Source organism: Tenebrio molitor, chromosome 5, assembly GCF_963966145.1.
Source record: "Tenebrio molitor chromosome 5, icTenMoli1.1, whole genome shotgun sequence".
Lineage (NCBI taxonomy): Eukaryota > Metazoa > Arthropoda > Insecta > Coleoptera > Tenebrionidae > Tenebrio > Tenebrio molitor.
The window spans coordinates 14,252,346-14,267,215 of NC_091050.1; the positions used below are offsets into that span (position 1 = coordinate 14,252,346).

The following is a 14,870-nucleotide window of genomic DNA, read 5'->3' on the forward strand; positions in this document are numbered from 1 at the left end:
CTTCGATGAATTCTAGAGCTTAGAGCTTCTCATTTATCAAATAAGTTGTCAATTTATTACAGCCATGTATGACAGAAGATTCTTTTTAGAAAAATGTTTAGTTTTATTTATTGTCTAAATAGCATAAGTAAAAACGGCATTTTTTTTTAATTTATAATATCCGAAAAAAATTATATTTCTAATTATTTATTACAAAATACCAGTTGTATCGCAAGGTCAAAAAAATATACAGGGTGTTCCAAAACTATCCTCATCAAACGGTTTTTTTATGCGTCTGTATGATTTTACAGAGGTCTAAATGTTATCTTATAACTTGATTAAATTTTGACATTGCAAATTGTAAGATAAATCGATGTTAGCAAATGTAAATCTAAAAAAAAAAAATTAAAATGAGCGTTTCGAAAGCCTTGTAAAAGAAGAAAAACAGGTTTTTTTTTAATGGAACATGTCAGTTATGTCCATATGCCCATTTAAAATAGTGTAAATACACATACACACATAGATTGCTTAGATACATGCTCTCTTTCTTCCAGCTTTTGCAACTCTTTATCTTTTGGAGACATACATACAAAAACGGATTTTTTTAATGATTTATTATTCAGTATAGCATATTTTTTCATGTACTCTAAAGTTTTGGCGGCAGTTTTGGAACACACTGTATAAGTATGTACATATTTTTTTTAAATCTTGTTCGCGTGTTTTTTCAAAATTTTTAAGAATTTTTATCTCCCAGGTGAAGAAAGACAAATGGATCAAATTCCCTCATGTTATAAGGACTGATTTTTGCAAAATTTTGTAAATATCGTCCAAAATAACATCACGAAGAAGTGAATCTGAGCACGATCTCCAAAATATGATTCTTCACAGGGTGAAGACCTGAAGAGATAAAACTAAAACAGGGAGGATGCACCAAGTCAGCGCAGGCAGTCATAAATTTAAACAGATTTTATGGTGAACATCAATTTCGGAAGCAATTCTTCACGACAGACCGAGTTCCCTGACGGAAATACAAAGCAAGATTACAATCGAATCGGTGTACTTCTTGCATAATAGGAATTCCAGATTCAAAGGCGGTTGTTTGACCAAGTTTTTTCTGGTGGACCGAGATCCGGCCAGCTCGGCGGCACTCCCAAGCCCTCGCCCGCGGAAGCGAGCGGTCCCAAGACTTGCAAATTGGCAGACCAGCTCGATTTGGCCAATTACATCCCGCTCGTCGGGCCGCGTTCCACAACACCTGTAAAGAATTACGCAACAGCCATCTCCATAAATAATTTTCCTCGTTTCAGTCGGCGGTTATCTCGTAATTTTATAGTCGGATAATTTCCCGGTGTTAATAGCTCGGAGGATCGAATATCCAGCACGCCTCCACTAGCTCCCACGATTTTTCGATCGATCCCGCCGCAGCGGGTCAACCCCCGTTATCAGCCCCGCCCGAGAGGCACCAAATCCTCCGGGGCCCAGACAAACCCAGGAGGCGGCGGTCGGGGCGGCGAACGCGAGGAATTCGTCGGCAGCACAGTTAGATTTCGAAACATCGCGGCCGCAGGAACATCTGTGGTGTGCGGTGACATCACAATGGTCATCGGCCGAGGCGTTCGGGGAGTGCTGCGTCTTGAGCGGACTCCAGAGGGTGTGCGGGGAGCGATACGCACCGCTGGGCTGCTCCGGGTCGACAACCGGGCAACCCCGTGGTTGCTGCATGAGGTACGAGTTTACACCGAGTGCATCCCCCCGAACAAAGAACTGAATTTCTTGCGGCGACCTTGAAGGTGAAGCAGTTGTCTAACGAGTGGAACCGTTTTCCCGAAAAAATTCGAAGCGGACGCTCCTCCACAACTGTTTCGGGTCGAGGGACACACAATCTAAAACAAAAATCATCTCCCAGCTGCACAACCAGGAAAAATCCAAATGCCGAAACGTCACACACTTGTTCAAATGGACATTTCATCTGTCAAAAATTATTTGTCTACCAACCAATCATTCCGAGTAATTATCTTGACATTTCAACGTCAAATAAATTGATTTGACGCTGCACAATTCAAATTTATCTACTCACGGACGAACCATCACATTTCAACATAATATTTTGGAGGTGCTCATTATTTTAATCGTTGCCAACTTTGAAAAATTTACAAAAATCCAAAATCTCGAAAATATGTCTGTTCGAATGGTTAAATTCTCATTTGTTCAAATTATCAACTTGACTATTGCTATTGTAGAAAATTCTGCAAAACCAGAGTTTTTATCAGTATCTGAACCTGAACGATTAAAAATAGACCAGAATCAGGAAAAATGATTGGTTGAATGTTGTTAGTTCGAATGATTTTTTTGTGGGTCAAGAGTAAATCTCAACGGCAGATGTTGCAGTTGATCAAATGAAATTCGTAACAACAGAATTTTGATCATTGTCCACTTCTAAAAATAGAGCAGATATTTAAAATCGAACACTTTGAAAAGTAAAAATGAGATTTGCAGTTGTTGAGATTAATGTTTGTGGTGCCAACGAGGAAAGTGTTTCAACCACTCATTTGAACCACTTTTATTGATATTTGTACATCACACGATCTGATTTAGTGTTATCAAGTTTGAATGTATTTACTTTTGTAGGAAATTCGCTACAAAACGTTGTGACAATGAATATTTGTAAATAAAAAATTCCTTGAACTAATCAGGTTCAAACTTTTCACTAGAAAGAGTGAGAAGATGCGATATCGCCACGTGCGAGACAGAGACAACCGACCTGGACGACTTGATCAAATGAAAATTGTAGACTCAACAGAATTTTGATCGTTGCCAACTTTTAAAAATAGAAACAACTGTGCTTTCACATCTGACGGATGTCAGATATGGATAACATTTTCCATAAAAATAAACACACTCGCGAAAACTGCGTTTTTCAACATATTCGAAAGGCGAAAACCAGATTTTTCTGAAAAAAGATAAGCAGTTGATTTTTGGGTCGGTTATCTTATCTCCACTATAAATAAACCTAAAACACCTTCACAGTGGGTCTTGCGAGCCGGGTCTAGTCCAAAAAATCTGCTGGGTCAGCGGTCCCCCCTTTCTTTGCGGTGTCAAGAACATAGTAAAACATGGGAGAGTCGCTGGTTAAACAATGCAAAATTGAATTACAGCCTAACATAATCTAGAGGTTTTATTGCGAGATAAACCTACCGTTCTCAGATAACACCAGTGGCGTAGAGGCGGAGCTGTGCATAAAAACGTGGAAATAGAAAATACTACAGCTACCCAACAGTAGTGTTGTTGAACTGTTGGACACGAAATGCGTGAGGCGAACCTTTCCGACAATGGGACGGTTTAATTAAGTCCCGAAGGCGGATGAATGCAAATTATTTGTCTGTGCCTGACTATCACACAAGTGACAGAAGGTGCTTTGTGTTTTGCCAGTGCAGACGCCAACTTCAATTTCTCAGTTGAGACCACAATTTCTGTACCATTCCCGTGGTGTAAAGTTTATTTAAATGTATTCAGTCAAAAGAAATGGTCAAGATGTTTTAGCCGACATCCGACACCGAGTACACATCATTAGAAATAGAAAGTCTCTTGTCAACTGTTGTACGAAACATGACTCTCTGAAGACATTGTTGTGTTACGATTGGCACGGATTTAAATATTTTGTTAAGACTTGAAGGAGAGACTCTGTCGATTAGTTGTCGAGGGCTTTGGGTGATGAGTGCGGTACGATGTCTCCGAGATTCCTCTGGATTTAAGAATCCTGAGCGAGCGTCCGTCCAGCATTTCCCACGAAAAATTCCGAAACGTTCCACGAATAACCCCGTGTCACGATCCTTATCACGGTGATGTTCTTCTTAAATCAGTCAAACGGCCAACCCCTGACCCTCTAAGCCCACCGCGGCGGGTCAATGACCAGCCGATAACAGCCAATTGAACCCGCTGTCAATCAAAGGGTGGGCATTAACGCACGGTTTGTCTCCGGCGTCGAATCGAAAAAGTCCAACAGCAGCTCGGCCACTTGTCGGAGCAGGACAGACGTTTCTTTTGCCGGAAATCATTACGGTCGGTTTTATGCATGGCCGAGGAGGGGCTCCCATAGAAGGGGAACGAAAAGGGGCGCATTATGCAACGCGCTACTTGCTCGGGGCCGAAAAGCAAGGTCAGCGTGGTACAACAGGTTGGCTCCAAGTCAGGTGTTGTGAGATATGAGCCGAGCGAAAAGTCGACGGAAAAGTGTCGACTGTCGAGCTTGGACGTTTTCTCTTCAGTCAGGGGTGGCGCGTGTGCGCACTTTAGAAAGTAGGTTAAACCATCGGATGGTTTAGGTGTCAGCCAGTGGCGTAGGAGGCGAGTGGGAGGGTTAGTCGAAACCAGAGTCAAAAGTAAAAATTTATTAGGTGCGAGGCTCAACCGATGGGGCACTTGTAGGGGACGTTGTCCCTGCAGCAGAACTCCCGCCCTGCCGACAAGTTGGTGCTCTGCCACTTGTCGCTGTAGTTCTTGATGAAGAGATAGGCGCGCTCCTTGTGCACCAGCTCCCTGTCCACGGTGGCACAGATGATGGCGGCGCTCTTGGGCAAGTGCGCGATGATCTGGAAGACAAACCCATCAGACCCACCCCGCATCCGCCGCGCTTTCCACCCCAGCGGGCCCCGACAATGGCCATTCTCTCACCATTTCGAGGCACCTATTGGTGCACTGGCGATTTCCCATGGCGTTGTTCATGCACGGGGTGTCCATTTCCTGCGTCAGCACCGGCACCCCCTTCGGCTGCTCCTTTGACCCTTTCTTGAACTGTCCACTCAAGAATACGCCACATGTGCACGGAACTGGTTTGTTGTCGGCTATTGTTCCGTTGAAAGGGTCACCTGCGCTCGCAAGCGCACACAGGGTGAGAACCGACGTTACCAGCAACATCCTGAAAACGCCCCAAAAAAACTAATTAGAGGGTGGGAACCGACACAAGCGACTCACCTGACCGCGACTCGAACGCTCCGAAGCCTTCAAGGGTTTAAGTAATTCGTGTTGTGCACACCGTGCGGATTCTTGTTGGGAAAACAATAAACACCAATGTTTGGCCTACTTCTGTTTTTGGCGTAAACAGATTGCGATCGAGGGTGGTAAATTTAGGACGGATGGAGTTACGGCGATGTCCCACAAGGAGCTGTCGACGGTCCATCACTGCTCACGCCCCCGCAACACCTCAACACCTTATCTTATTTTTAAACCGCTCCGACACTCGGCATTTTTCAAATTAATACAAATGTAAACATCACAACGACTCGCAATCAATCAACATAAACATTTACCATTGTACAAGAACGAAACAAAATAATAACAATACACTTGCTTCTTGTTTTTAACAGATTTACCCAACTCTCGAGCATACTCGCATGATACAGTTGTTTGCATAACCAGTGGCGCTGTACTTTCGGTTTTAAAAAAACAAAACAAAAGAAAACAGTTTTATTTTTATTTCTTCGGGAGGATCAACTTGGCATTGCCGTACAATACAACTTTGTCTCTACCTGGCACCTCGCAGGTGAACTTGACAGTCGCAATCTTGCGATTTTCCACCATCTCGACCGTGATTTTCACCTCTTCGTCTACGTAACACTTGTTGGGAAAATTCAAAGTTTGGGCCACCACGATCGAGCCCGGTCCTGGCAACTCAGTCCCGATGACTCTGGACACCAAAGAGTTGAGAAAAGCGCCGTGTACTAGCGCCCTCTCCCGGCCATCCGTCGAATGAATCGGATTTGTGTCGCCGCTCAAATCTGTAAACTTGGCCAAGTCCTCTTTGGTTATCGTCCTGAAGCATGTCGCCTTGTTGGAAAAGTGGCGCACAGCCCCTCTAATCATTCTTGGACGCTTCTTCCATAAACACCTCTCCTAGGTTTTTGTAGCGCGTGTTGGGGTGGGACTGGTAGACTTTCACCTTGTCGAGGATCTCAGGTGTGATAAGGTGTCTAAAAGAGGGAAACAGCAAGTAGTAGAGCGTTGTTATGGCGTTCAGGGCGATTTCGTCGTTTTTGTGGAGCAACTGGTTGGAGATGAGCTTGATGCCGTTCAGTTTGATGATGTAGTCTTTGCTTTCGGGGTCTGCAAGTGAGAGATTGGAGATTTTGCACAGTCGGTGTGCTGACAAACCTGGACTTATGTTGCATAGGGCTGCCAGTCCAAAGTGCAGAAAATCCTCGTTGTCGCTGGACAGCTGGTCCAGGAACAAATCGATGGCGTGGAGCTGCTTGAGAAACTCGAAGTTGATGGGGTCGTAAGCGAAGTTGGACAGATTGGACAAGACTTGGCGTTTCGCCTCTGCATAAATAATCATCGGTGATTCGATAATAGCGCTACAAAAAGTCACTCACCGTTAGATTTTGATGTTCCGAATTCTACGATCAGCTGTTTGAGAAATTCGTAGCGTCCGACACCGTCGGGACCCGTTTTCTTCAACAGTGTTGACTTTCTGGTGAACATGACTTTTTAAGGGCGAATCTTCTAGGTTATGTTGGCAACGTCAAATTTTTTGGTTAGGTTTTAGCCGCATTTGTGATGATTTTATTACTTTTGTTTAATTTTGAAATTTCCACCATATGATGCCAACGAAAAGCTACGCAGCAAGTGGACAGATTCATTTGTAAAATTTGTAATTGCAAAAATAATGTTATCGTGCAAGGCAAGGGGGGATAAACTGGGATAAACTAATTCGAGGCATTGCCGAAACAAAATCTAGGAAGAAAGAAAGACAATCTAAACCTGACATTTCGGCCATAGATTTTCGGCATTCTTAAAAAAAAATTTACTGATTTACATAAATATTTTTTCACTAGGAATTTCGTTGTTCCGTTTAAACTAAAAAATATTTGCTGTGCTTAATTTTAATGCACAGAAGTGTATGTAGCACCTACTTAATAAATAATAACTTAATAATGGCAGAAGTAATTCAAGCAAAAATAATATATTATACCTAATTTATTATTATGTTAATAAAGCCGTTTGCATTTGTGTAGATATGTAGAAGATATTTTCATATTTGATGGTGGAAACAAAAGACTGAGAAGGGGAAATGTCACAAATTTGTATTGTCAGTGTCAAATTTCTCAAAGACGTTCGTGATTGCGACAGAAATACAGCAATAACTTTTCCTTTTGAAGCACTGACAAAAATTGGTTTCCTTAGAATTTGTTCTTTCAGTCTATTTAGCGAAAATTTAAATTTACCTAGACATTCCTTTTTACGGCGTTTATGAGAAATTTGACACTGACAATACATTTTTGTGACATTTCTCAGTCTTTTGTTTCCGCCACCAAATATGAAAATACCTCTATGTATTCTCATCATGAAAGAAAGGATACCTATTTTCCAAATTTTGTGTTGCGACAATTTTTTGAGGCAGTGTAGGTATATCTTACTTAGGTATTGGTTATCAAAAGAGTTCTGAAGAGAACTGTTTTTTGAAAGACAAAATGAAAACGGAGGAATGCATTTGCAGAAAAACCAAGAAAGCATGAAAAAACAACTCAAAATCTCAAAAATTGAAATTTGTAATGACATCTGTCTCATGTTGCCCAATGTTGCCTATAATACATAAATTTTCAAGTATTGGTACCTGCTGTGCGTTGTCTCCGCTGATTTTCTACTTCTAATGAAATCAGCGCAGAAAACGCTGCTGTGAAACGTCAATAGCAGACGCAGGTCATGTCAACTTCTTGATTCGGACTAACCTCATCAGACTGACTGTACTTAATCAAAATTACCGCTCACTTGGAGAAGAAAGATGCCAATATTTAAATATATAACTTTAAAAAATGTCTGTTACAGTAAAGATGTACAGAACAAAATGAATTGCATTTTTTAACAGCCTACTGTTACATTTTAAAAATGCAAGTATTCCTCGATCATCCGATCACCGAGCGCACGACCCGCGACGTTTTCTGCCGAAAATGATAAAAATTCGAAGTGAGAGGGGCGAAACTATAAAAGAGAGATACCAATGCAGATTAGTGGAGAGGTCTTTGGGCTTTGGTGAGTCGTGTTTCGTTTTTGGTTCCTGGTCTTGGTTGGTGGTCAGGTCGGCGTCGGAATGTGAAGGGGGCTAAAAACGGCGAAAAAAGGGTGACGTCGAGGGTTCGAAGAGGGTGAGGCTGGAAGAAGAGTCCAGGAAGTCCAAACCCAGACGCCGAGGAGCGGATTTACGGATCCCCGACGAAAGGTTCGCGGAGAACCAAACGCCGGAGTGCGGAGTCAGATTCCACGCCCGGAATTCGTCGTCAACCGTGGGCCCGAGGACGTCCCCCAGGAACGTCTAGATCTCCAGAGATCTTTTCAGGAAGGGACCGCGTCGTTTCAGGCAGAATGTTTTTTTGTTCGGGTCTGCTGGTGACCTGGCCTGCAAACGGCCGGTCAAACCGATAACAGGTTTTTTGTAATAGTTCTTATTTTATTCCTTATCTTTTGGGTCTCCGTCCGCCGCACAACTTCTTTCTCTTTTAGAATTTTCCTTTTCTTTTGGGAAACGAGGTGAGGCCCGAGGGAACGGTCCCGCCGATCGTGGGCATCGTAGAAGAATAGCGTCGAGGACGATATCGGGCTTCGCTTTTGGTTCCCTCCCCCTTTTTTTTTAATTTTTGTTTTTGGACCCATGTACATTTCGAGAGTTTTTCTTTTTTTTATCGCGGCGAGGGCACAACCCTTCAGTTTGTAGGTACAACAATTTAGTGTGAGAAACGTTTTTTTGTTGTTGAAAATAATCATCTACATGTGCAGGACGGAGTGAAAATATACTTAATTATTTTTTTTAAACCACTCGGAGTTTTCCTTTCTTCCGGTTATCACCACCCACCCCCACATTTTGGTTGTACTCTCGAGCAGTCTCCAGTGGATCTCGACCCGAAGTCTGTTAAATCGTTATTTTGGGAAAATCTTACCAAAAGGGAGAATAAATAAGGTAACGTAACCTAGGGCAAATTGCATTGAACTTGAACTTCTTTTGAATTAGGTAGTTTTTAAGACACCAAGAATGATGTAAAATACTGAAAACCATTTAATTTTATTTAAGACTAAGAGGTGTTTGAGGGCGTGAGTTGCTGAAACAAAGCATAATAATTAGTACAACATCTGCTGCAAAACACATAATTTCACACAAAATGAAGGCTGTCATTTGAATTAACAAATCAATAAATCACAGGTACAAAATACGTTAATTATATTTTTAACCAAACTAAAGTCCATTCATTTTGTATTGAACTTTTCAAGGTCAAATAATTTTATTTTTTGGCTTTGTAATTATGTTTTGTAAATAGTGACATGCAGGTAAACACCGTAAACGTTGAATTGAGCATTGCTAAGGCCCGGTTTCTGGAACAGTCCGATAACTTAACGGCCGGTTAAATCAAGCGTTGCTATAGAAACGCTAGAAAGTGACCAATCACATTACATGATTTTTGTATTTATCGGAGAGTTAACTAACTGGCCAAATAAAATGTTTCCAAAAACCGGGTCTAAATCACATTATGTTGGTTATATGCATGTCACTATTTACAAAACATAATTACAGTGCCAAGATTTAAATTATTTGACCTTGAAAAGTTCAATACAAAATGAATGGACTTTATGTTTTGACAACATTTTTGGTACTTTTGTTAAGATCCATTTTTTTTAACTTGTTCAAAAACAATTTCATACAAAAACGTGTGATTTTCCTTTCATTACGTTCATTATCTAAAATTTTGATTAGAATGAGTGAGAAAATATGATAAAAGCATCTATCAAAGAAAAAAAATTTAACGAACGTATCTAAATATCACTTAATTTGGGTATATTTTATTACCTTCCAAATTTTTGTATTGCTTCGAAAGCAGCATCAAGAATATCCACATTCGTAAACTGTAACATTATAGGTGTTTCTTCTATGTCGATTGCTTCTCCTTCCATTTCAATTTCCTCCCTCGCATCCTCCAGAGTTAATGTTATAATTCCATTTTCTTTGTTGTACCCTCTCAGAGACGATAAAGGTATTTATAATATGAAGTGGGTTCTAAACTAATCTAAACCCACCTTTCTCTTTTTGCTTGTTATGGGGATATATTTATTTGTTATTCACAGTATCCATTATTTTGAGGTAGGCCTCGAGGTAATTATTTTCTAACACGGGAATATTTTGCCCATTTTAACGATTCTAATTGTTCTTTTAGACTGCTGATATTCACACCAATCTTGTAGTTTTTGGTCCGAAAATAAAAAAAAAACTATCTGTGATTTGAATTATTTGACCTTGACTAGGAAAATCCAACGTGAATGGACTTTAGTTTATTTGACAACTTCGTGTGTAAATTGGGTTTTTTTTGACATGAGTGCCCACAAAGGGCCCAATTTACACAAGAACGAGTTGAATACAACGTTTTTTTGTTCGACGGGCCCATTAAAGGCTCCAAATCGCTAAAAATCTTTAAAATTAGCTTGACGTTTCGTTCTGACAAATTGTGACATTTATCAAAATCCGCTCACACAGGAGAAATTTCTCAAATTCTGACAGTGTTGAACAAAAAATATTGTTTATTGTGTCGACCGAGAATGTTGCTTTTCTTGAACCGTTTTTTAATGATTTGCGATTTCTGTAGACCTCTGAGGGATGTTTGGGTCTACAACCCTAGCACGTGAGTATATCTTGATAAGAATCTTTCCAATAAGTTGCGTCATCTGCAGCTCTATTGATGATATCAACGACACTTTGAACGCTTGCACTGACAGATTATTCAAAGTGATTGACGTTTTTTTAGCAGAACATGTAGATTCTTTACAGTTACCAAACATCCACTCCAGTTTCAGTTACGTAAGTTGATATTGTATAACAACAATTGTGTAAGAACTTCACTTTTAGTCATTGATTTTGACGTACGGTGGAGAAGTTGATCTCACCAATGGTCTCCTGCAAGACTTCTGGAGCGTCCGCCGTGGAGGAGACATCGATTATGTCACCACTGATCAAACAATACAAGTAACTTTACCCCTAGCCTTTAACAGCATAAGAGTGAGACACTAAAGCCAAAAGAACATGTTCTAATATACTAAATAAACAACAGTTTAGGTATGATTACGACGCTGAGATCTTTGGAGTCGGTCTTTCTGGAGGAGTCACAGGTAGCGTCACCGATTTGGAAATGAAAATAACACTTAGCTTCGACTATACTACTCTCATGGTCACTTTGAACGACTTTCGCGTCACACCCTCGGGGTAACTTACGATTCAAGCTAAATTTTGTTAACTGGAATATTGTTGTGTTGCCAGCGACATAGATTTAGAGTTTAGTGGACATGTCTTTATCGATTGGTTGATCAACTTCTTGGTAGATGTGTTAGCAGTTCTTCTGAAACAAGTTATTTTGTCCAGAATTGAAGAAGAAGGGCGAGACATGCTTCAGTTGTCTGTCGACGAAGTGAACAAAGTCGTCGGTGAATATGCAAATCTCACGTTTGGGTCGTTTCTGCAACGGATGGGGTTGCAAGTTGCTACAAATAAAACAAACAGTTAGATAAAATGTACACGATTTGAAAATAAAAGAAAAGTTGGAAAATGTTTTGCTTTCTCATTTTTTTAGTGAATTTGTTCATTTGTGAGCAAAATGTGACAGTAATTACAGAAATCGTTGTTGTCGCAGGGCTAGATCTTCTCTAAATAATTTGTTACATAAGACATTTTAATTGATTCTCTCCCTCCAAGGACATCCTGGTACATACGTACCATTCAAAAACTAGTAAACATTGCTATCAAATTTATGAATTGGAAAAGTTTTATCTTGAAGTACTGTCTACGATCTATTTAAATTTAAGGAACAATAACGTTTCATTGATACGAAGAACAATTTATCACCTGAACCACCCACTATGCTAATTTCATTTAATTTTAAAAATGGTCTACCAGCTTGCATGTCTTCAAAATTAGACATTTTTCTTTTATTTGACTTGTCCTTATCGGTTGGACCTATTTATTTTGTCGAGGAAACAAGTAAATTGCAATTTCCGCTAAAGACAATACAGAAGAAATATTATGTATGTATAAACTTAATAAAAATGTACCTAGATTTAGGTACAATAGTTTTGATTTTCTAAAAAAAGATCTAGTAATTAATACTCATAATATGTACTGTAGCGAGCAATAAATTTTGGTCGTCAATGTCATTTCAAAATTTGGTTAGATTGTCACAAATTTAAATATTTTCCTTGCCTGATTATGACCATGTCAACAAAGTGTCAAAAAAAAAGAACAAAATGACAATTAATGTCATACAACATGATGATAGGTTATGACATTTACGACTGTTTTACGATGGAGCATTTTCGATTGCGTCAACGAATGACCTTGACGACCAAAATTTATTGCTCGCGACTGTATGTGTAATAATTATTAATTGAAAACAGACCTTCACTTCGTTTGTAAGAATAAGAGTAAAGTAATAGTTATTTTTGTTCGACACTGTCAGAATTTGAGAATTTTTTCCTATGTGAACGGATTTTGATAAATGTCAGCACTTGTCAAAAAGAAACGTCAAGCTAATTTTAAAGATTTTTAGCGATTTGGAGCCTTTAAGAAGCTCGTAGAACAAAAAACGTATTAAAAATGATTTCGCATTTGCTTTTGACAGTTTTGACAAATTTTTCAAGAAATGTCACTTATTTGAATGTGTTGTCTAGGGCAACGGTTGGTTATCCGCTATTTTTTGCTTTAGATCAGTTAGGAGGCAGTTTACAAAGGAGAAAAATGAGAATTTATGACAGTTGAAAGCAATAAAATATAATTAATAATAATTAATAAGAGCGAATGTATCTTACTATTTTCTTTCTTCAAGGTCATTTCTAATTATATACAGACTGTCTTGAGCTTGAGGAATAAGGAAAGTCTCAATGAGTCTTTATCATTAAATCTAAAACATATTTAGAAGTGCTTTATCAAGAAAAACCTATATACGGTTTAATTAATTAATTTGATAAGAAGTCACGTAAGTTCCATGAGTGACACAGACCCCCTATAAATATCCACCATCGACACCCAGTCAGCACCAGTCTCCTTTCCGAGTATAGAAGAGTAAATCAGCTTCAAGATGAGAAAACTTATTTTGGCAGCTCTTCTCGCAGCCAGCATCTGTGCTTATCCCCACAAGCACAACTACCACATAGTTTACGACACAGTTGAATTCAAGAATTGGCCATCATACACTCCCAAGAAGATAAATGTTTCGACCGAGAAACTAAGAGAAGCTTTGTTCTGCAACACCACAACGTGAGTTTCCACAGATTTTTGCTCTCTCCTAAATTATGGTTCTTGCAGACCTCGCGACGACATCCACGATACCGTAAACGCGTGTGCTGACAAGTTGTTCGAATATGTTGATCAGTTGTTGGCCGAACATTTAGATCCGCTGTCTCTACCTGACATGCACACCGGTTTCAATTACGTAAGTGACAATTTTCACCGCCATTACACCAGACTCCTTAAAAAAATTGCAGACTCTGATTATCACCTACCATGGAGAACTCGACTTGACAAATGGCAATCTCGGAGACTTCTCGAGCATACACCGCGGAGGTGACATCGACTACAGCAAGGACGACCAAAAAGTCACTCTCACTTTGCCCATAGCTTTCGACGATTTGGCAGTAAGTTTCCGGTCATTTCAAAGGGTGCAATCAAATTTTTCAAAAATATTTAGATCACCTACGACTACAGTGCCAAAATTATGGGTCTTGGACCCACTGGAGGAATCGAGGGTAGCGTAACCGATCTGGCAATGGAAGTGACGTTTGGTTTCGATTACGTTAACCTCTTGATCACTTTGGAAGACTTTACCATAACAAATTCCGGGTAAGTTGAAGCTTCGTGAAACAACTTCAAACCAATTCATTTTTTGTTAGTCACATTGATTTCAAATTCACCGGACATGCTCTTATTGATTGGCTCCTCAACTTGTTGACGGACGTGGTAACCAGTCTTTTGAAAAAAGTTATTCTCTCTGTGGTGGAAGATGTTGTTGGTGGTGCTCTTGAGGCCATCGTGGACGAAATTAATTCCATTCTTCATGGGAACGACAACTCTACTTTCATTCAAGAATTTGCTCTTCGACAAGCCCACAAGACAGTCTTGGAACATCAAAAATGATTGCTTTTTTCCATATTTAGATCATTTGCAGAAATAAAACGACGTAGTGACATATTTCCTTTATTTGTATTTTCCCTTGTTCCTAAAGGTACTACAGAAGTAATGGGCGATCCAAAATGATTATGGATATGGCAACTATGTGCGCAAATTGTGGCAACTGTGTAGGTACGGTAAAGTTGCCATTTGTATGACATTTCATAGGCGTGCATTTGATTTTTTTTATACCATTGCACATTGACTTGACAATTTTAAAAATTGCGCAACCACTGCCAAAGAAATGTCAATGCAGAGTTGCACATAAATTTTCGTACAGTTACGTAATTTTACTGTCAATTAAAAACAAACTGTGCAGCCTAAACTTTATTGTCAATATGACTGACATTCAAAATTTTTGTGACAGAAATTCTGCCACGCACAGTAAAAATCAAAATGCCACCAGTAACGTTTTCTGTTCAGTTTTTTGTATTTCATCTTGAATATCTTAAGGTCTTTTGGATTCGCACCCCTCGCTAAAAAAAGTTTCACTTCAAAACGGGAAACGAAAATTTTCCTGATGTAAATTTGGTTTGTCCATTTGTCAATTAATTGTCTCCTTGACAATACCTATCAAAATTTTGACGTTAATATCTCTTGTAAGAAGGTTTCACACTGGAAAAATTGTAAAAATGTGTCAATTTTATTCTGACAGTTCCCGTTTATTTTGCAACCAACTGTACTAAATATGAGTCTCCCCCTATGA

The 14,870-nt window shown here is 39.6% G+C and overlaps 4 protein-coding genes across 5 annotated transcripts; 2 read left to right on the forward strand and 2 right to left on the reverse strand.

The window, feature by feature from the left end:
* Nucleotides 1-4,352: 4,352 nt before the first annotated feature.
* Fcp3C (Follicle cell protein 3C) lies at nt 4,353-5,349 on the reverse strand. 2 transcript variants are annotated; one of them, XM_069048182.1, is made up of 3 exons: nt 4,956-5,349; nt 4,651-4,894; nt 4,353-4,568 (listed from the first exon to the last, which is right to left on the reverse strand). In XM_069048182.1, exons 2-3 carry the CDS (start codon nt 4,891-4,893, stop codon nt 4,383-4,385), a joined length of 429 nt encoding a protein of 142 aa, XP_068904283.1. In that variant the 5' UTR covers nt 4,894; nt 4,956-5,349; the 3' UTR covers nt 4,353-4,382. The 2 variants fall into 2 exon arrangements, with proteins under 2 accessions (XP_068904283.1, XP_068904281.1); XM_069048180.1 differs by having other exon boundaries at nt 4,951-5,349.
* Nucleotides 5,350-5,428: 79 nt separating this feature from the next.
* LOC138131262 (armadillo repeat-containing protein 7) lies at nt 5,429-6,719 on the reverse strand. The gene is given in 4 exon segments (XM_069048183.1): nt 5,429-5,838; nt 5,840-6,078; nt 6,127-6,294; nt 6,348-6,719. Coding segments are annotated over 4 exon segments (906 nt in total). The 5' UTR covers nt 6,457-6,719; the 3' UTR covers nt 5,429-5,448.
* Nucleotides 6,720-10,404: 3,685 nt separating this feature from the next.
* Nucleotides 10,405-11,661, forward strand: LOC138131409 (uncharacterized). The gene is made up of 5 exons (XM_069048394.1): nt 10,405-10,634; nt 10,684-10,810; nt 10,859-11,008; nt 11,061-11,212; nt 11,267-11,661. Exons 1-5 carry the CDS (start codon nt 10,552-10,554, stop codon nt 11,508-11,510), a joined length of 756 nt encoding a protein of 251 aa, XP_068904495.1. The 5' UTR covers nt 10,405-10,551; the 3' UTR covers nt 11,511-11,661.
* A 1,341-nt stretch (nt 11,662-13,002) lies between these two features.
* Nucleotides 13,003-14,185, forward strand: LOC138131100 (uncharacterized). The gene is made up of 5 exons (XM_069047872.1): nt 13,003-13,255; nt 13,304-13,430; nt 13,483-13,632; nt 13,686-13,837; nt 13,888-14,185. The coding sequence occupies exons 1-5, from the start codon at nt 13,077-13,079 to the stop codon at nt 14,129-14,131; spliced, it is 852 nt and encodes a 283-aa protein (XP_068903973.1). The 5' UTR covers nt 13,003-13,076; the 3' UTR covers nt 14,132-14,185.
* The last annotated feature ends 685 nt before the right edge of the window (nt 14,186-14,870 follow it).